This window comes from Podarcis vaucheri (genome assembly GCF_965113315.1).
Source record: "Podarcis vaucheri genome assembly, chromosome: 13".
Taxonomy (NCBI): domain Eukaryota; kingdom Metazoa; phylum Chordata; class Lepidosauria; order Squamata; family Lacertidae; genus Podarcis; species Podarcis vaucheri.
The window spans coordinates 24,297,320-24,318,243 of NC_138751.1; the positions used below are offsets into that span (position 1 = coordinate 24,297,320).

The 20,924-nt window shown below is 43.7% G+C and overlaps 1 protein-coding gene and 1 long non-coding RNA gene across 5 annotated transcripts; one reads left to right on the plus strand and one right to left on the minus strand.

Moving 5' to 3' along the window:
* The first annotated feature begins 55 nt into the window (after positions 1-55).
* On the plus strand, positions 56-1,477 carry LOC309517388. Its single transcript, XR_014213206.1, has 2 exons — positions 56-158; positions 1,059-1,477. It is a non-coding gene; the product is annotated as an uncharacterized lncRNA (long non-coding RNA).
* Positions 1,478-1,765: 288 nt separating this feature from the next.
* LOC309517384 (tubulin polymerization-promoting protein family member 2-like) lies at positions 1,766-19,027 on the minus strand. Of its 4 annotated transcripts, XM_082196612.1 has the most exons (5): positions 18,803-18,871; positions 14,234-14,323; positions 4,902-5,082; positions 2,857-3,007; positions 1,766-2,030 (listed from the first exon to the last, which is right to left on the minus strand). In XM_082196612.1, exons 3-5 carry the CDS (start codon positions 5,069-5,071, stop codon positions 1,845-1,847), a joined length of 507 nt encoding a protein of 168 aa, XP_082052738.1. In that variant the 5' UTR covers positions 5,072-5,082; positions 14,234-14,323; positions 18,803-18,871; the 3' UTR covers positions 1,766-1,844. The 4 variants fall into 4 exon arrangements, with proteins under 4 accessions (XP_082052738.1, XP_082052737.1, XP_082052739.1 ...); XM_082196611.1 differs by lacking the exons at positions 14,234-14,323; positions 18,803-18,871 and adding an exon at positions 9,777-9,895; XM_082196613.1 differs by lacking the exons at positions 14,234-14,323; positions 18,803-18,871 and adding an exon at positions 8,423-8,545.
* Between the last annotated feature and the right edge of the window lie 1,897 nt (positions 19,028-20,924).

Genomic DNA, 20,924 nt, shown 5'->3' on the forward strand with positions numbered 1-20,924 from the left:
GACATCATAGTTTGCTCTGCATTGCAGATTGGCAGGGTGGTGGTTGTTTTTTCATGTAAAATGAAAGCCTTCTAGCTTCCGGATCATGTTATCAACTCTGGCCCAACATCACAGTATTTTGGAGGAAGAAATACAGAGAGACGTGACCAGAAAGGAAGGTATTTCACATAGCTGTTCTTGTACATACTTGAAATTGAGATGGCACCCAGAGAGTTGCTGGTTATACAGAGATTCACAAGCTGGTTTACAGACTCTTGAAATTTGGGTACATTTTAGAGCAACGGCTATCAATTTGTTTGTTTGTTTGTTGTTATTTTATTCCATTTAGAAAACTCCTTAATCATTTTAGATTCTAAATAATTTCAGATTGGTGTGCAGAAAATATAAATCATATGTAAGAGTTTCAAAACATGATACAATGTGCAGGTCCAGTACTTTACAAAAGCCTGTCAAAACAATGTGCAAAACGGGGACCAAATCTCAAACAAGATCTCAAAATCAGCACAGGCATCTTCCCCAATTGTGTGCAATCAGCACACGCTCTCCTGCCAACACGTGTGCCTTTTCAGCATTGAAAGGGGACAGGGCAGGAGCAGAAGAAGGGAATCCCTTGTGCGTGTCTTCCGGAAACAGAACCCCTGCGTAAATGGAGATTGCCGTGTGCATGACATAAAAATCAAATACAGTAGAAAGGAATCTCAAAGCAATATGTGAAGTGTAGGTCAATATAAAAGAAATCAAACAATATACCATGTTGGGTTTATAGAGGAGAAAATGATGGGATGGTAAACCTTTTGGCCTAGTGGGACAGATCTTAATATCCACCCACCCTGTGGGCCAAATTTGATAACTGGGTACAGCCACCCACATATTAATCATCTGAGATCGTGATGACACCAGGAGATTGATAGGTGGGTGGTCTTGCTTTGCCAGCACACCAGTGGGAATGTTTTGGGGGAAATGGCATCATTGGCCAAATTGGCCCCCTGAGAGGGAGTGCTGGATTTACATTGGCAGTCCTGGATTTACATTGCCTTGCTAACAATTTCATTTCCCAGAAGATGGAAAAAGCAACAAGCAGATCATCTATATTGGACCTGGTACTCACCAACAGGGAGGAGCTGATCAAAGAAGTGGAAGTATTCAGAAACTTGGGAGGCAGTGATCATGTTATCCTGGGTTTCAGGATACAGAGGCAAGGGAAAGCTGAATGTAGTCGGACATGCACTCTGGACTTTAAGAAGGCCAATTTCAAAAAGCTGAAGGAGCTACTGGGTGAGATCCCATGGTCAGAAATACTCAGAGAGAAGGAAGTCCAAGATAAATGGGAGTTTCTTAAAGATGAAATTTTGAAAGCCCAAACGTAGACAATTCCAACAAGAAAAAAGCAGGAAGCATCTAAGGAAACAAGCTTTTTATCAATGCTAACATTTTGGCAGTGTTCTAATTTCATTGAGTAGATAAAGAAGAGAACGAGGTTTTGTTTCTCATGAGCAGATGCTACTAAATTTTGGGCTTCCTGAGATCTCATAGCCCTGGGCCTTCAAGTGGCTTTAATCTGGGTCCGTTGATTGTGGCCAACATTGGCCAGCGCCCTAGAAGTTCTCTACTCCTAATTTGGGGGACGTTACCTTGCAGGCCTTTCCCCTCCCCCCCCCCACTCTCTTTCTGACACCCCTTCCTCCATTCCAGTTTTTTCACTTCTTGCCACCTGCATGAAATTAGGCCTGGACACAGCCAAAAACACACCCAGGGGCGAGCAACATATCAGAGCAGCTGTTTATTGCCTTCCCCTCCCAAGGCAGTGGGAACAGGCAGGGTTTTCAGAAGGCTGTGCCCCACATCTAGTGGTACTTGTCGTAGGTTCCCGCCCCCTTGTAGGCAGAGACATAGCCAGTGTGGCTTTCAACCGGGTCCGTACGTCCAGCCAGCCCTTTGCCCTTGCCAGTTTCATCGAACCGTTCCTTGTGGGAGCCTGTGTATTTGCTGGTGTCTGTCAGCCTCTCCACAACACTAGCCGCGGTTGATTTCTGCAAGACAAGCAAGTGGATAGTCAGTGGTGCGGTGGTGGTGCTTGGAAGGAGGGGTTAGCGCTGAGCTTATGCTTAAAAATGCAAAATAATGAGGTGGGGGAATGCGTGGATATGTTCGTTGCCTCATCCCTCAAAGATAATGTCTAAACTCTAAGCCTTTCGCATTTGTGTCAGGCACCGAAAGCGGGGTGGCATGGATGCGCAAAAATAAACACAGGTACAAGCTATTCAAAATCTGCAGGAAAAAAAAAATGGAGACCGTCAAATTTGCGATGCCCAAATAATTTCAGGATAAACCCCTCTTCAGCGGCATTTTTAAAGAAGTTCCCGTGCTGGTCTGTAGGCCAATGCTGCAGCTTCCTTCCTATCCAAATTCTGCACCGAGAGGTGAATTCTGCAGCCTTTATAAATTAGGCAAATCAAGTGGAATTTGAATATTCTCTCATTTTGCATGGTTTCTGCTACGGACCTGCGATTTTACATGAATTACTTTGATTTATGCGGGGTGCTGAAGCCTTGTTCCCCATCTTAACTCCTTCTGAGATTGTAGGAGTTATTGTTCCTACAGTTTTGGGCCATATATTCCCAGCCATAAGGATTGTAAACTGTTTTTTTCTTAAAAAAATAAAAATAAAGCTGGGATTCTCAGTACTACATTCTGTACATTTCCCCTGCCCTCCCACAGAAATGCAGTGTGTGTGTGTGTGTGTGTGTGTGTGTGTGTGTGTGTGTATTTTTCCCTGACTTAATTAATTTAAATGCATTATTTATTTATTTTTTTAACAAGTGGTTGCCTCTCATTTCATAGGAAAGCCACACTCACTGTTCCCGTGCTGGCTGGTTCTTTGCCCTCCATCAGCTGGTATGTGGCCAATAAAGCCTCCTCTGGGGACTTTGCCTGGAAGCACTTTCTGCTCAGTTCCTTAACGGCTTGCTGGAACTCGATGTAGTTCATGTTGCGGGCCCCTTTGGTCCTTAAGGTTGCAGAGGGAGAACGCTGTTAGCTCCTAGCCTCTGCGGCTATTTGATTTGTTCAACTACATTTGTGCCCCACCCTTTCTCTAAAGCTCTTGGATCAGTTCCTTATCTCATTTCATCTTCACAACAACCCTGTGAGGCGAGTTAAAGAGTCAAAGACCCTTAGATGCTTTGTGGCTGAGAAGGCTGCCTCAGCTCTGCTCAAAACAGTTTCTTCGTACCACAAATCAGAATGGAGGGTGAAAATATTGCCATAAATGGGTTCTGTGTGAAATGGCCTAATAATTTCATATAGTACATTTCAAGTGTGCAAAGTGTTTTGCACAGGAGATTACCTCAGTAATTCTCTCAACAGCCCATTATTCTCATCCCTATATTGCAGGGATGAGGCTGAAAGCAGAGTGACTTGATTATGCCTGAGGTGAGATTTTAACCTAGAACTACCCAAACCATACTGCACATTCTTTGCCACTATATCAGACTATGGAGGAACAAGTGGGCCCTACAACAAAATGTTGCCGCATAGAGTGTTCCTATATGCTGGTCTGTCTGAAATAAAGATTGGGATTCAATTAAGAGTGCTCCTGTTCAGGGTTCCAGCAAGCTAGCCCACCTTTTTCTAGGATATTCCATTCCATTATTTCCTCTACACAGGGAATTCCAGCCTAATAATAATAATAATAATAATAATAATAATAATAATAATTTATTATTTATACCCCGCCCATCTGGCTGGGCTTCCCCAGCCACTCTGGGCGGCTTCCAACAAAATATTAAAATACAGTAATGCATCAAACATTAAAAGCTTCCCTAAACAGGGCTGCCTTCAGATGTCTTTTCAAAGAGAAAGAGCATTTTGTGGCCTCTGAGTGTGCTCAATCTTCAGTGGGCTGGGGTTGTTGGGGGGCGCGAGTTTAACCTCCTAAGGCAGGGGTCCCCAGACTACAGCCCAAGGGCCGGATCCGGCCTGCCAGGCTCATAAATCCGGCCCTCAGCACACGGGGACTGACTGAGCAGACCCCGCGCACTGAGGTAAACCCGGCACGGCAAGGAGTTTCCTTGGAAAGAACGCTCGTGTACGCATGTTCTTTTCAACAGAAACACCTCAGCGCGCCAGATTTACCTCAGTGTGAGGAGCTGCAGAAGCCTCACCATGTGCTTAAGTCTCCTGGCAAGGAGGAATTCTGACAAGGAATCGAAGGGGAAAGGATTTTCCTCCAGAGCGCATGAGAACTTTTGGACTTTACCTAGGTGGGTTGGGTGGAGCTGTCACCATGTACAAGTCAGTTAAGTATGGGACAAGGCAGAAGGCTGGTGTGAGAGAGGAGCAATGAGTTCAGCTGCTATGCTACCTGGTAGAGCTGGCTTATCAGGAGAGGCATACCTAGGCTCCCTTGTGCCCTTGGCAAGGAGCTCAAGGAGCTATTTCGGTCCCTTGCATCCTTGCCAGAGATGAGCCAGAATAGAGGGGTGCAATTTTTGCACTCCCATTGTTCTGCGCCTTTTACTGGGGCCAACCCCTGGGTACACGCCTGCTTTTCAGTCAACATAAAAGGGAAGGATTGGTCTCATTGGTTTTGTGCACTGCAAATAAAATATGTGCAGTGTGCATAGGAATTTGTTCATATTTTTCAGGATTTTTTTTCAAATTATAGTCCAGCCCCCAACAGTGTCTGAGGGACAGTGAACTCACCCACTGTTTAAAAAGTTTGGGGACTCCTGTCCTAAGATTTAATACACTGACTTTTTATTTGCAGAGTTTAAAGGCTTGGTACCTGAGAAAGTGCAATTTCTGGGCCAGAGCCTTGCAGTGACCACTTAATATAGTGGCCTTGCCATGTGGTTGCAGCATTCCTCACCAGACACTGCTTCTCCCGCCCCATGGCTCACTTGACTTTGTTGAAGACAATGTCCACGTCAGTGCTGGTCACAAACTTCCCGTCCATCACATCACACTCCTTCAACATCTTGGAGAAGTTCTTGCCCGTTATTTCATTGCCGCTGCTGCTCGTTTCCCCGTACACGGCAAATTTGCGGAAAGTTTTTTCCAGCTCTGACATGTTTCCAACAACTGCAGAGGAAGGGGGTTGAAGACAGTGGGGTGTTTAGAGGTCTGCACTTATTTCTGGCTCTATATTGCTGGTGGAAGAACTATCCCCTCTCAATATCGGACTGGAGGTCCTTGTATTATATGACGGTAATGGGAGCCACGGGTAATAAATGGAAGTGACCCAGAATTCTCAGAATTGACTGTTTAGGAATCCCAAACTGATTCAATATATTACCAGATGGTCTCACAACTAGGGGACACGCTTTGTTACACCTGCACAGCTTTATAGGTAAATAAATACACCTGTTCCCCAAAAGGTTACTTGGTGTGGAAATATTTTATGGTATCTGGTAATCTGTTGCACCTGCCTACCTAGTGCAGGTTATCACAGTCCGGCTCCCTCACATTTCTTGTGAGCATGTGGTAAAATGCATCTCATGATGCAGCCAGATACTAGAGATGACCAGTTCCCTGAACCAACTGTGTTCCCAAACCTGAGTTCACAAAATTTTAAAGTCAGGAGGTATCTTGGAGGTCATCTACTCCAGTCCCACATTCAATTAGACATCTTACAACTACAGCTTCCCTGACAGATGGCCACGCAGTCTCTACTTGAAGGGCAGCTTGCCACCTTCTACATCGTCTGCGTCACTATTCAGTAGCTCATGGTATTAGGAAGTTCCTTCTAATCCTCAGCTAGAATCGGCTACCTTGAAAAGATGTCCACCCTCTGCCTTCTGCAGCAACAGAGAGCAAGTCTGCTCCATCTTTTGAGATAGCCCCTTTCCTCCAGATAGTTGAATACATCTGTGAAAGATGCTTGAACAGGAATACCAGATAAGGCTTAAATCTGGCCTCTCTCTGTTGAGTATGAGCAGTTATTGGCAGGGCTGTTTTAGTTAAGCACACCTGCATACATTTACAACAAAGATGTATTACGGCATCAGCTTTCACGCATGTAGACAGTCAGGTCATGTATTCATAGCAGTGACCAGAGGAGGAATAACCACGTGGAGGAGCGCAGAGAGAAGAAACGCCATGGGGCACCTGCAGCAGCAGAACTGGACGCCTCAATCTCCCCCGGCTGCAACAAATCATGCATCCCCTCCAACATTTCTCTGATGAAAATAGGGGCATCCCATTTCATAATGGTAAGTTTACTATCTATACACCACACATTTTACTGGGTTGCCCCAGCCACTCTGAGCAGCTTCCAACATATATAAAAACAAAATAAAACACTCAAAAACTTCCCTATACAGGATTGTTTTCAGAAGGCTTGGGGGCTGGATAACTCCATACCCTCCAACATTTCTCCAATGAAAATAAGGACAACCAGGTAGAGGGCTTTCTCGGTGGTGGCACCTGCCCTTTGGAACGCTCTCCCATCAGATGTCAAGGAAATAAACAATTATCCAACTTTTAGAAGACATCTGAAGGCAGCCCTGCTCAGGGATGTTTTTAATGTTTGAAGTTTTGTTCTGTTTTTAATGTTCTGTGTAAAGCCGCCAATCATCATCATCATCATCATCATCATCATCATCAAAGTGGGACATTCCAGGATCAAATCAGAAACAGGGACAGGGCTTCTCTAAATCAAGGATGTCACTGGAAAATAGGGACACTTGGGGGGACTGAGCATATCTTTCCAGCATTGGTCTCTGCAACCACAGAAGGTGCTATAACTCTCCAATGGTTTGACATAATCCCCAAAAGTGCACTCCTCCATTGTCTCCCAAGATAGATGCCAACAATTATGGAATAAGCTTCTATGTGGCATTAGGCATTTGACCACTAGTTCAAATTGGGGGGGGGGCTTGGTTCTGCTTGCAGGCTTCCCATGGGAATCTGGCTGGTCACTATGAGAATGAAGTCCTGGACTAACTGGGCCTTTGGCCTGATCCAGCAAGGGGCTTCTTCTGGTCTCATGACTGAAGTCTACTTCATCAGATGCACCGGGAATATATGCACATGATAGTGGGTTGGAACTGTAAGCAAAATAAAATGAAATGAAATGAAATGAAATGAAATGTGGAAAGGTCCAGTAGTAACTGCACAATTAACTGTGGTCATTCACAAAACATTCACAACTGCTTCGTTTTATTGACCACAGTTAATTATATAAGTCCCCTTCATGGATCACTGCCTTGCCATGGCGAAGGGGCTTGAATAACTCAGAATAACTTGAATAACTCACCTCCTGGCAAATAGAAGGGGAAGAAATGGAGGCAGTGAGAGATTTTACTTTCTTCGGCTCCATGATCACTGCAGATGGTGACAGCAGTCACGAAATTAAAAGAAGCCTGCTTCTTGGGAGAAAAGCAATGACAAACCTAGACAGCATCTTAAAAAGCAGAGACATCACCTTGCCAACAAAGGTTCGTATAGTTAAAGCCATGGTTTTCCCAGTAGTGATGTATGGAAGTGAGAGCTGGACCATAAAGAAGGCTGATCGCTGAAGAATTGATGCTTTTGAATTATGGTGCTGGAGGAGACTCTTGAGAGTCCCAGGGTCTGCAAGAAGATCAAACCTATCCATTCTTAAGGAAATCAGCCCTGAGTGCTCACTGGAAGGACAGATCCTGAAGCTGAGGCTCCAATACTTTGACCACCTCATGAAAAGAGAAGGCTCCCGGGAAAAGACCCTGATGTTGGGAAAGATGGAGGGCACAAGGAGAAGGGGACGACAGAGGATGAGATGGTTGGACAGTGTTCTCGAAGCTATAAACATGAGTTTGACCAAACTGCGGGAGGCAGTGGAAGACAGGAGTGCCTGGCGTGCTCTGGTCCATGGGGTCACGAAGAGTCGGACATGACTAAACGACTAAAGAACAACAATTATATAAGCCACCGTCTGTACTTTTCTTCATTCCATTTCACTTTGACCTCACTGCTTGCAATTCCCCCAGCCCTCCAAAAAATACTGTTTGCATCTAACTCTAGCTCAGCATAATGCACGTATTCAATGGACTGAAGTCCATGTGCTACAAGAGGTGCATTTAACACCTGCATCTGTGTCCAGAACCCATGTTGTCTTATGGGCTCACTTAATATTAAGCCAAGAGACTTTGGGGATCTTTTGCTATTTACAACATGTGTTTGTTGTTAAGGTGTTTAACCTTAACCTTATACCCACAAGAAATTCTCACGCCAGAGGAAGGAGAATTGGTTTATTACACAAAATGAAAACAACAGAATAAATGGGTGCTGCTTTGGACAGCAAAGTTACAAAATAAGAAGGCAGCAAATCTCACAACACAAACACAAATTTTACACCTAACGTGTAAAATAATCCCTGTTCCCAGAAATTTAGAGGAAGTGAGTTAAAAGTAAAGTTAGAAAGGGAAGGGGAAGGCCATACCTATCTTGATGCAAAGTATGTGCTCGTTTCTTGAAGACACTGCGTAAAGTGGAGCTCCTTGATCAACAAACCACTGAAAAATCTAATGTTCTGTACTAATTTTAGCCAATGCATCCTAATAGAAAGGGGAAGGGGTCTTTGAGATGAGTAATTTCTTAGAATACCTATATTTCTTTGTTCCTATCACCCATTTGCTATTAAGTTTCTGCCCGATTCCTATTTCATGGACTCTGCTAAATTGGTAGTTGAAAGAGTATAATTCTAGTAAGCCATAATTAAAATGGTTATAATCTATGGAATCCATTATTTTACAGGAAGCATTGCTTAAATTTTGCTGGTAACTAGTGCATTACTTGTGCTGACCTTTACATAAAAGTCTTATGAGCTCAGGAAGTCTCCTCATGAGTGGCTTCCAGGACATGTTTACACTAAGAACTAGACCAAGCTCAGGAAAGATCATTTAGGGGTATATTTCATATTGAATGATACCAACTGTACTAATGCCATGACCTGCAGTAATAAACCATGTCAAAGGTTCAGATTGGCACTCCGGTTTACACCTAGAAGTGTATAACATAATAAAATGATTTTAAGGTACCAAAGGCTCTTTGTTTTTGTTGCAATAGACCAACACAGCTACCTCTCTGGAGGTCATGGGGGTGGGGAGGCATTTTGAAATAATGAAATCTCACTCTAGACTCTTGCTAGATATGAACAATGCAATCCTATATGTGTCTATGTAGAATGCCTACTTTGTCCAAAGGGCTTACGGCTAGGAAAGTGTGCACAGGATTGCTGCCAAAGTGCATCTGTTGTAATGCATTATTTGTAAACTACCCTTCAGGAGGCAAGATGGCAAACACCTCAATAATAAACATATTTTAAAGCACTATTAAGAACAGCATTTTCTCAACCTGTCATTTCATAGTTAACAGACACATTACAAATAGCTTGCAGTTTCAGTTCAGCTGCAACACCATTTGGTTTCTCCTCCAGAACGCTTTGTATTACTGTACTTCATACCTATGACAAAGTAGGGGAGACTGCCCTATAACAAAGGATGATTAAGCAGCATAAGTCTTAGGGTCTCCAAGATCCATTTGTATGTTCGTCACTTTCTGCAAGGTAAACCCAGAAACCTCTTGATCCCAAAGTGTCCCTTTAAACTTTGGGATCATCTCTTTCCTCAGAGCCATTGCACTGGAGCCCAATCCCCACGAGGATTTTTCAGGTCTTTCCCCTGAATTTTCAGCTTTCATTTTAAAAAAGAAAAAAAATATTCCTGCATCCATAGAACATAGAAACCAGAAAGTTGAGCCTTTTCTCTCCAACCCTAGCCAGAAGCTGGGTTTACCTGGGCTTGCAGATGGTCGAGGCCCTGTATGTTCTGTTTATGTATTGCCTGGGAGGGGAAGGGCTGCTCTGTTCCAGCAAACCAGAAGGTTGAAGCATATATTTTAAGGTGACGATTATGACTTGTTGATGATGCCAGTGGTGACATCATCTTCTTGACCCTGTAGTTTTGAGGACCAGGTTATGAAGAGAAGGAGACAACTTGCTGAAACTAGAGTACCAGAGATGGTACTTTTTAAAATAATGACTCTTCTTTTGTATTGATGAACATTCCCCATACCAAAATGGAATGGAGTGGGAGCTAATCAACTTGGTCTTTCCTTCTGACAGTCCGTAATAAGTCTTTACACTGGGGTAAGCAACCAAAGGCCCATGGGCTGGATGCGGCCCAATCGCCTTCTCAATCCGGCCCACGCATTGAGTGTTTTTACATCAGCATGTTTTTACATGAGTAGAATGTGTCCTTTTATTTAAAATGCATCTCTGGGTGATTTGTGGGGCACAGGAATTTGTTCATTTTTTTCTTCAAAATATAGTCTGGTCCACCACATGGTCTGAGGGACCGGCCCACGGCTGAAAAAGGTTGCTGACCCCTGCTTTACACTGTCACGTTATCTCACACCTAAAATAAATAAGCTGTCTCCTGCCTTCAGAATCCTCACAAAGGCATCCTTGGTTTTTTGTGGTATGCAATTAATCTGAAATTAACTTAAACAGTCCTCAAAGTGGCTGCTTGCTTGCCTCTGTTCCATCTCATCCCTAGTTTGACGGAGGCCGAGTAAAGGACCCCAACATACTGGGCATGAGTCTGAGGTTTCTCTAATGTCCCTCAGGGGAGCTTCAGGGCCCTGAAAACAAGGATATATCTATTGACCCTCAGCTGACCCAATCAAGCTCAGGACATGTGTGTTTTCGACACACTCAGCCAATCACAATGCACCAACAGCGAAGGGAGAGCGTTAGCACACTGCACACACAAAAAAGACAATGCATATACTTAGAAGGAGGAGAAGAGGAGGCCTGAAATGTTCTGGTGCATCCAAAAGGGGGCCTGCGACAGCTGTAAAGCTGCCCTTTAAAGATCGCCTGCCACCTAAGATTTGGGCTGGCCCGACCTTCTATGCCTGCACATGTGCTTCTTGAGATATGAAGACCGTGTGAAGAAGCTTCCGCAAACGAGGCATTCATGCTCCAAGCTCGCTGTGTGCACCTCCTGGTGCCTGGTCAGATACGAACGCTGGGCAAAGACCTTACCGCAGGTGGAACATTTATATGGCTTCCCTGCCCGGTGGGTGAGCAGGTGCTTTGACAGGTATGAAGTCAAGCTGAACTGCTTTGGGCACTTGGGACAAGCATAAGGCTTGTCCCCTTCCACTAGTGAGGAAGCTCCCTCCATTAACAGGCTTGGAGTGCTCAGGAATTGGGGCACCTTAGGGTGTTGACTGGGCACAGCTTGTGGTTGCCCAGTAGAACTGGTGATGCTTTCAGTCGAAGCCTTCCTCTGTAGCCCCCTTGAGGTGCTTGGGACAGTGCACTCCACAGAGACTGCCTCACGGGAACTCAAAATGGGGGTCAACTCAGTGCTGGGTTTGATGTCAACATGGAAGGGAGACAGCTCGGTGGGCTGTGGGTTGACGTTCTCGCCATCAGTCCCACAGTACCCACTCTCAGAAGGCTGCTTTTGGAACAGGGGATGAGGCAAGCCCTCGACCCCAATTTCCCACACAATGTTTGGTGGAAGCACTTCAGGGTCACTGTGTGCTCTAAAATGGCATTTGCCACACTCACAGGCTTTCTGACAGGCTAAAGGTTTGCAAGGTTCCCCAGAACACAGGGGGGAAAGGCGTTGCAGATACTCTCCAGAGATGTTCTCCACAGAGACATCTTCCTCACAATTACTCTGGCCTTCCTCCTTATTGTTTTCCTGATGTGATTCATTGTTCTTTATCGGTTGCAAGTGGGAAATGTCACAGCCATAAAGTTGCTCTCCAGGATGAACAATCAAATGTTGAATGAGGTCAGAAAGCCACGGAAAGCCTTGCCCACACTGGTCACAAAGAAAGGGCTTATGGATACTGATACTCTGTTCTGTTGTCTGGCTGTTGTGCCCGGGTGCTTCAATCTGTTGTTCCCCCCTAGGGTGACTGAGATTAGGTTGGGCAAGACTGTCAAAGCCTTCCCCAGTGTGATCACAAATGTCAAGCTCCTTGGAGGCTGTGCTCTGCTCTGTTAATGCCTTTCCAGAGTGAGTGTTCGCATGTCGAGTAAGGTCTGAAGGCCACCGGAAATTCTTCCCACATAGACAACTGGTGTAGGATGCCTTGGAGGGGCTGTTCTGGTCAGTCTTTACCTTTTCTCCACAGCAAGAGTGTTTATGATGAGCAAGTTTAGTAATTGACTGGACGTCCTTCCCACACTTCTCACAAACGTAGGACTTCTGGGACTGGGTGCTCTTGCTTGTCCGTAACATTCTCCTATGGCAAACGAGCTCATGTCTAGCAAGGTCTGAAGGCCACCGGAAGTTCTTCCCACATAGACCACAGATGTGGGATGCCTTGGAGGGCCTGTTCTGGCCAGTCTTTACCTTTTCGTGACAGCAAGAGTATTTATGATGAGCAAGTTTAGTAACTGAGTGGAAGTTTTTCCCACACTTCTCACAGGCGTAGGACTTCTGGGACTGGGTGCTCTTGCTTGCCCGTAACATTCTCCTATGGCAAACGAGCTCATGTCTAGCAAGGTCGGAAGGCCACCGGAATTTCCTCCCACATAGACCACAGATGTGGGATGCCTTGGATGGCCTGTTCTGGTCAGTCTTAACCTTTTCTCCACAGCAAGAGTGTTTATGATGAGCAAGTTTAGTAATTGACTGGACGTTCTTCCCACACTTCTCACAAACGTAGGACTTCTGGGACTGGGTGCTCTTGCCTGTCCTTAATGTTCTCCTGTGGCAAACGAGTTCATGTCTAGCAAGGTCTGAAGGCCACCGGAAGTTCCTCCCACATAGACCACAGATGTGGGATGCCTTGGAGGGGCTGTTCTGGTCAGTCTTTACCTTTTCCCCACAGCAAGAGCATTTATGACAGGCAAGGACAGTAGATGACTGGAAGTTTTTCCCACACTTCTCACAGGCATAGGACTTCTTGCTTGTCCTTAATGTTCTCCTATGGCAAGGGAGTTTATGTCTAGCAAGGTCGGAAGGCCACCGGAAGCTCTTCCCGCAATTCTCACAGCTGAAGGACTTCTTGGGCTGGGAGTGTTGATTCATCACCAACTGGGAACTGTTAGCTGCTGTATTCCTAAAATGCAGGTGTCGGGCAAGGTCAGAGGGCCACCAGAACTCCTTCCCACAAGGCCTTGGAATAGTCCCTCTGATTAGTGATTGGCTTTGAGTTTCACAAAAATTTGAATCTGCATAGAGGGGAATGAGGACGAACAAATTTGGACCGCTTGCTTCTAATTGGCTTTGGCCTTGCGTAGTCTCTTTACCCCTGTAATAATAAATAATAATAATAATAATAATTTCATTATTTGTACCCCATCCATCTGACTGGGTTGCCCCAGCCACTCCAGGCGGCTTCCAACAAATATAAAAGCATAAAACATTAAACATTAAACCCTGTATAAACTTCCTTATACAGGGCTGCCTTCAAATGTCTTCTAAAAGTTGTACAGTTCTTTATCTCCTTGACATCTGATGGGAGGCGTTCCACAGGGCAGGCACCACTACCAAGAAGGCTCTCTGCCTCGTTCCCTGTAACCTCACTTCTCACAGTGAGGGAACAGTCAGAAGGCCCTCGGAACTAGACATCAGTGTCAGGGCTGAACGATGTGTGTGGAGACGCTCCTTCAGGTATACACTTTAAAGGTCAGCGCCAACACTTTGAATTCTGCTTGGAAACGTATTGGAAGCCAATATAGGTCTTTCAGGACTGGTGTTTTATGGTCCCAGTGGCTGCTGCCAATCACCAGTCTGGCAGCCACATTCTGGATTAATTGTAGTTGCATAAATATTTTTTATTTGATTTTACAAATGTTAAATTATAACTATCAAATACATACTCAAATTTAGAGATTCCTCTGAATCTCATGACTTCCCTCCATCCCTTCCATGGGTCCTACTGTCAACATTTTCAACTGCATATTATTTCATCATCCATATTTTAAGTCTCTCTCTATTGTCCAAAGTATTTGTTACGTTACAAGTGTTATTAAAGTCCTGCTAATGTTTTCATTTGTTTACAGTGGTCTCTTAAAAACATTATAAATCTTTCCCATTCTTTGGATTAGTTATAGTTTCAAAGTCACCTTCAAAGGTAGCCCTATGTAGAGCACATTGCAGTAGTCCAAGCAGGAGATAACCAGTGCATGTACCACGCCAATGAGACAGTGTGCAGGCAGGAACGGTCTCAGCCAGGATACCAAATGGAGCTGGTAGACAACCACCCTGGACAAACTCACCTTTTGTTGGTTCAACCTCTTTTTCTCACTGTAGACAGGCCACTGCGGGCAGATTACGCTCCTGATCCTCGAAAGCCCTGGAGTTCAGGTCTGTTGAAGAGATTTCAGGGGGCATTAGAAGGGGGTAATTTAAAGTTAGCATGCTGGTCTACTGATCAGCCACCAGGTATTGCCAACTGAAAGTCTACTATTTGACTATTATGAAGACAAGAATATCTTTGTACTTGGCAGCCTACCTTTAAATTTTTTTATTTTGGTGTCATTAGTTAGCAAGATCAGAAGGGAAGTCTACTCCTTTTGTCATATCATTATGTTTTTATATGTGCTGGAAATCGAGTCAGATGGACAGGGAACAACAACAACAACATGTCCCACTCAGTAGTCAGGGGGCAAATTTAGCATGTTAGCTTTAAAAAGTACACCCTACCTGAAGGAGTGTCTCCACACCTATCATTCAGACTGGACACTTAGGGGCAGTGGCGTAGCGTGGGGGGTCAGGGGGGGCCGGCCGCACCGGGCGCAACATCTGGGGTTAGGGCAAATCCACGGGTTAGGGGGCGCAAATCCACGGGTTAGGGAACGCAAATTACTTGCCTTGCCCCGGGTGCTGACAACCCACGCTACGCCACTGCTTAGGGGTCCAGCTCCAAGGACCTTCTGGCAGTTCCCTTACTGTGAGAAGTGAGGTTACAGGGAACCAGGCAAAGGGCCTTCTCAGTATTAGCACCCTCCCTGTGGAATGCCCTCCTATCAGATGTATAGGAGATAAATAACTATACAACTTTTAAAAGACATCTCAAGGCAGCCCTGTATCAGGACGTTTTTAATGTTTGAGGTTTTGTTTGTGTGTGTGTGTGTGTGATGCCTAAAGTGGCTGGGGTAACCCAGTCAGATGCACGGGGCAAAAAATTATTATTATTATCCTACTGGTAAACTGCCATAAGTACAGGCATTTCCAAACAAGAGGGAAAGCAGTCAGCAATGGCAAACATCACTGGTGACCCCTGTAGGTCACTGTAGGAACCACAAAATTACTTTTTTAACAAACACTTTCTTTTAAAATTTATTTTAAAGAATTCTTTAAAATTCTGTAGCTACTGTGCTTAGTTTTTTATTCGTCAGTTAGTTGAAGCTCTTCCATTTTCAAAAGAAAACACAGCTCTTCAGGATTAGCATGGCATTCCATGAGAAAAATAAAAAGAGCTGTTTAGTGAATCATTTGCACTTACCGTATTTTTTGCACCATAACACTCACTTTTTTCCTCCTAAAAAGTAAGGGGAAATGTCTGTGCGTGTTATGGAGGGAATGCCTACGGGTGGCATGCCTACGGATTTTCCTCCTCTAAAAACTATGTGCGTGTTATGGTCGGGTGCGTGTTATAGAGCGAAAAATACGGTACATAAACCTTACCAAAGATTGTTAAAAATTAAGAACTTTAGAAAAGTATTATATAAGTTAATTTCCTTGCCCCACAATAAAATTACTTTTTGTTAAATAAATAAATATAATAAATAAATATAAAATAAATATAATAAAATAAAAAATAAAATAAAATATATTTTGTTGTTGACCAAGTTAATAAGGTAGTTGATAATAACCTTTAATGGGGTTCTAACAATGTCACTGCGTTAACAATTCTTGGCCAATACAGTGGTACCTCGGGTTACAAACGCTTCAGTTTACAAACGCTTCGGGTTACGAACTCCGCTAACCCAGAAGTACGGAAGTTGCTCTGGGTTGCGAATTTTGCCCCAGGATGAGAACAGAAATTGCATGCTGGCAGCATGAGGCCCCATTAGTGAAAGCACACCTCAGGTCAAGAACAGTTTCAGGTTAAGAACGGACCTCCAGAATGAATTCAGTTCATAACCCGAGATACTACTGTATGTCAGCCATTTTACCCCCCCCCAAAAAAAAAAAAATTCCAATAAAATACCCAACCCAAACACAACCGGGTCCTCCTGAAAAGGTTGCAGTAATAAATATTTTAAATGTTTAATTGCTTACATTGTTATTCTGCTAACCTGGAAGCAAATATCACTATCTATTCTGCTGTTTTAATATGGTTTCTACCTTTGCATTTTATGATAGTATTTCAATGTAATACTCCAAGCCCTGTAAGTAATGTTCAGTTTTTTTAAAACGGAAAAGTAGAATAAAAATTATTATACAGTAATGGAAGTAAAATGATAGCACAAACCTTGTGCAAGGATCTGCATGGGAGGTTAAGTTCTGTGGCTGAAGGACCTTAAAAGTTAGGTTTGTCAGCCTGTAATAAGCCTGTACCATATTGATAGCTTGGGGTAGGATGGTGTGGTCCCCTCTGTTAGTCCCAGCTTCACTAGCCCAATAAAGTTCTGGGGGGCAGGAGGCACCCCTTACTGATGATGCATCTTAATTAAGCCCCACAGTTCCTCCACAAAGAAGTGTTGTAAACAAAAATTGCCCTTTTCCCTTATGGGGTATCCAAGAGCCCATATAGAGTCCTTACGTAGGTTCCCTATTGGTAGGAGAAAATAACAGAGGCCAACCAGAGAATATTGAGACGCAAAGCAGCTAGTAAGCTTGATCTTTATTGATCTGTTGCAACAGGGTGCTCCCCTTACACACAGGAAAAGAGGAGGAACCCAGAACAATGGCGCACAAGGCCTTATAAAGACTTTTGAGATTGCCACCCTGTAGATCAAGACCACCCCAGAAACATCATACATACATCACAGAAGGGGTGTAACCTAAGACCACCCCCCAGATACATCATACCTACATCACAGAAAAGGCGGTCTAAAACAGAAATTTGAATGTTGTTTTTCCTGTTTGCCAGGTTATCTGATTTCCTTTCCTGATTGTCTTTCCTGATTGTCACCCATTTTCTGCTTGCCTTTCCTGATAGACTGTCACCCATTAAAATGCTGATTACTCAATTCTTGAGACAATGGGAAGGCTCCCTGACCCCCCCCCCCCTGCAGGGAAAACTTTTGGTCAGTTTGGGAATCAAAATGGTTTCAGGTCGGTCTTCCTGTGCTGATGTATGTACATGCTTGGTTGGTACACTTATGAACATTACCATATATCTAAGACCTCAAAATTCCTATCACAGATGCTAGGCCAAGTCAGCCTGGAACTGGCATAGCAAAAGAAGAAGAAAAATGTTCCCCCACCATCTGCCTTACCCAGTGCAATATGGCAAGGCTTTGACTGCTAATCCTACATACGTCTACCCGGAATTATTAAATTCAGTCTTACTCCCATGTATGTGTAAGATTGCCACCTGAATTTGAATGTACTCTCAAAACATCAATAGAAGTTCCTTTTCTTTTGCATAAAAATATGCAGACGCATCAATATAATCAATATAAATACGAACAGGTAAAGATCGTTTATTAGATCAAAGCTACCACTTCCTGCTAGGCCACTTGTTTCAATAAAAGGTTGAGAAAGAGGTGAGTGGCCTGTTGATACCATTGTTCAGAGGGTGTAAAAATGTAACAACTGCAACGAACCCTCTTTAAAAGGCCCAGCATTTTTGCAAGTTACATCTTGGCTGAGAGAAGGCCTTTCTTTGGTTGCTGGCTCTCCCCACAGTGAAAACTCTTTCTTCTCTACAACCGAAATCTTCCTGTGGAAGAACATGAGCAGGCAGGACAAAAAAACCCCCACCTTTTCCTTCAACAATGATTCTTTGTGTGATCGCCACAATGAATATTTCATCCATCACAAAAAGCCCATGAGCCTAATTACACCTTTTCCAAGGAAGGAAGGAAAATTTAGACACTGCCACTAAGGTGAGAAGGATGGGCCTTCCAGGCAATCACACATCCCTGCTTCATGTTTATTACCCCAGAGTTTGTAATTAAACACCATCTGCTTTAGATTATAATCTCCACTTTGCCCCTAGACTGTGAAAGGAAAACCTCCTTGATGCCGCCCAAACAAAAGAACAGGAAGGCAACTGAAGGCGTGGTAATCTCCTCTGATTTATGGACCCTTAGTCCAATATTCAGAACAACAAAAGCAGAGTAAAGCGACCGTGGCATTAAGAAAGATGCACTGCGCGAAAGGAAGGTTGCCTCTGAAACAACTTCAGCTACTCTGTTATATTTTTAATCAAGGCGATGGGAGTACACAAAGTATTTAAGGCGGATTGATCTTGCATGAATGGCTCTAGAATAAAACACACGTGTATAGTGGACAGTCCCAAGAATCACGGGTGTGATCCAGTGGTCTCCTAACCCAACCTCCTGGCTGCCAGGGAGGCGCAGCTATCCCTCACGCCAACAGATCTTTAAAAAATGGGCCAATGAAAAAATATTAGCAGCCCTATACATTTGTGCACCACGGAAGTAAGAGCTTCAAACAGAGAGAAAACCCTAAGCCTCGCCTCCCCTTCCCCAGTAAAAAACTACGCTACCAGTTGACGCAAATCGTCAAATCCCAACCAAAAAGAGCCCCCCAGGGGGTGATCATGTCCCCGTCTCTACCTTGATCTATAATCATCATCACCATCACCATCACCATCATCCGCCCATCTGACTGGGTTTCCCCAAGAGAATATTATAAACACTCCTCACATGTTCTGTCCAAATGGGTGCATCATGGAAGGTCCTGAATTCAACCGGAAAAGGAGAGGAAGCGGCGGACCAAGATCCTGCTTCCCAACCTCCTCCTCTCGCACGCCTTCTCTCTGCTTGAATCAAGCCCGAGGCTCCCTTCTAAATCACTTCTTTAGCCTTAGCCGAAAAGAGGCCGCTCCCGGGCCGCGCTGCAGTTTAAACGGCCTGCGGTCACGCCCCCGGCGTGACGCGCCAGGAATCCCCATGACGTAAGCGGCATCCCTCCTCCCCCAAGCCGGGTCGCTGGGGGTCCCGGATGCTGGTCCGCAACACAGACCCCCAGAGAAGGAGAGCGGATTAATTGAACACCGGGTTTCCATTGTCGTTTTCGCATTCAAGCAGTGCATGCCCGCAGTTTATTTCTTCCTTTATTATAACACTATTTCTTAGCATTTCCGTTGCACTTTTAAGGGAAGGATGTACTTTGCACTCGCCGTTTCACTGCTCCTTACAGCAACCCTGTAAGCTGGGCAAACTTTATTATCCCCATTTGCACGTGAGAAGTTAAGGCACAGAGGGATTATGATGACTTTCCTAAGATTACTGAGTGAGTCCAAGGCTGAGTCGATATTTTGAACTGAGAACTCCCATCTCTTAGTCCCTGCCCAGACTGTATTTAAAAGAACAGTGTACTGCAATCACTTGAGCTCTTTGGCAGGCTTTCAATAACTTCTGCAATGTTACAAAGACATTGGTTATTTTGGAGGACTCTAGTGCAGATGAACTAGAATATGCAGTTTTTTAGATATATAAAGGACCCACAGAGGGGAGGAGGGAAGTCCTAAGATTCGGAAGAATCTTGATTGATTTTAAAATTTAAATGTGATAAATGTGTGATTTGTTTTGTAAAACCAATAAAAATTATTGGAGAGAGTCTTGGAAATGGCCTTTCCCTTTTTCTCAAAACATGGAGTCCACAGTCACTTTCTGCATTTTGAACATGTTATTCCCAATACAGTAAAAGGTTTGGTTTCATGTCCTCTTTTTCTTGTTCAGTCAGGCCCACATAGCTGATTTGAGGTAGGCATGTGTATGGTCAAGGCTAAGCTGTTAGGACTTTGGAGCACACCTTTCAATTATTATTCCAAGAAAATCCCCATGGTCCTCTGAATTACTCAAGGCTGTAAATAACACTGACACACCATTATTCAAAAACAAAAAACAACAATCCCATACTGTGTATCTTGTATCACCATTGGCCATTTGAGGAAGTTTTGTGTTTGGCTTTTATGTGTGCTTAATGGTTTGTTTGCTTTGTATGCTGCTTAAATAATCTATTTTATGAGGCATTTACTCCATAAATCTCAAAGGAATCTTCTCTCACGCTTCATCATAGTTAGCAGGCCTCAAGGGGAGGAAAGGCCGCTGACCATTTTCATGTGCTTTGGAGGATAAGCCAGAACAGTTGCTCACTGCAGTCACGGAGGGCAAGATCTTAAAGGCAAGTTCATAGATCCACTTGTGGCCTCCATTTGCTGTGCCAATGGAATTCAACAGAAAAGGAATAAGGATATAAAATCTTTGGACAAATTGATTCCCTCCCCCATAGACACTTGTGCTAAAAATGTAATAATTATGAAGGTGAATTGTGGACTTATAGAGATATATTAAGTTATACTGAAAATGGGTATAAACTTTATTTTTTATTTTATTTTTGAAGAAAAAGAAATTCAGGAAAGACCTGGTATCAGGTTGGTTTCAACCAACTAACAGTGATATGATTTTATATGACAAAAATCTTATTTCAAAATGAGGTTATAAAATGTTATGAGAATGGGATACTAAAGATTAATTAGCTAAGGCAAGAATGATACTGTGGGGTAAAGATTTAGGTCATAATATTGATAATGGCTTCTTGGGAGAAGTTATGGAAAAAGCATATGGAATTTACTGCTTGTTATACATTAAGAGAAAACTCTTATAATGATGTACAGGTGGTATTTAACACCAAATAAACTGACCAAGATGAATAAAAAAAATGACAAAATTATCATAGAGAAGTTTTTGTGATAGATACAAGATATAATGCCGTAGAAAAGGTTTGAGTAGAACTCCTAAAATGACTCTTACTATATAGAGC

Bases quoted from the DNA above. Each gene is read 5' to 3' on its own strand.
- LOC309517384 (XM_082196610.1), bottom strand. From the start codon at position 13,040: ATGAATCAACACTCCCAGCCCAAGAAGTCCTTCAGCTGTGAGAATTGC.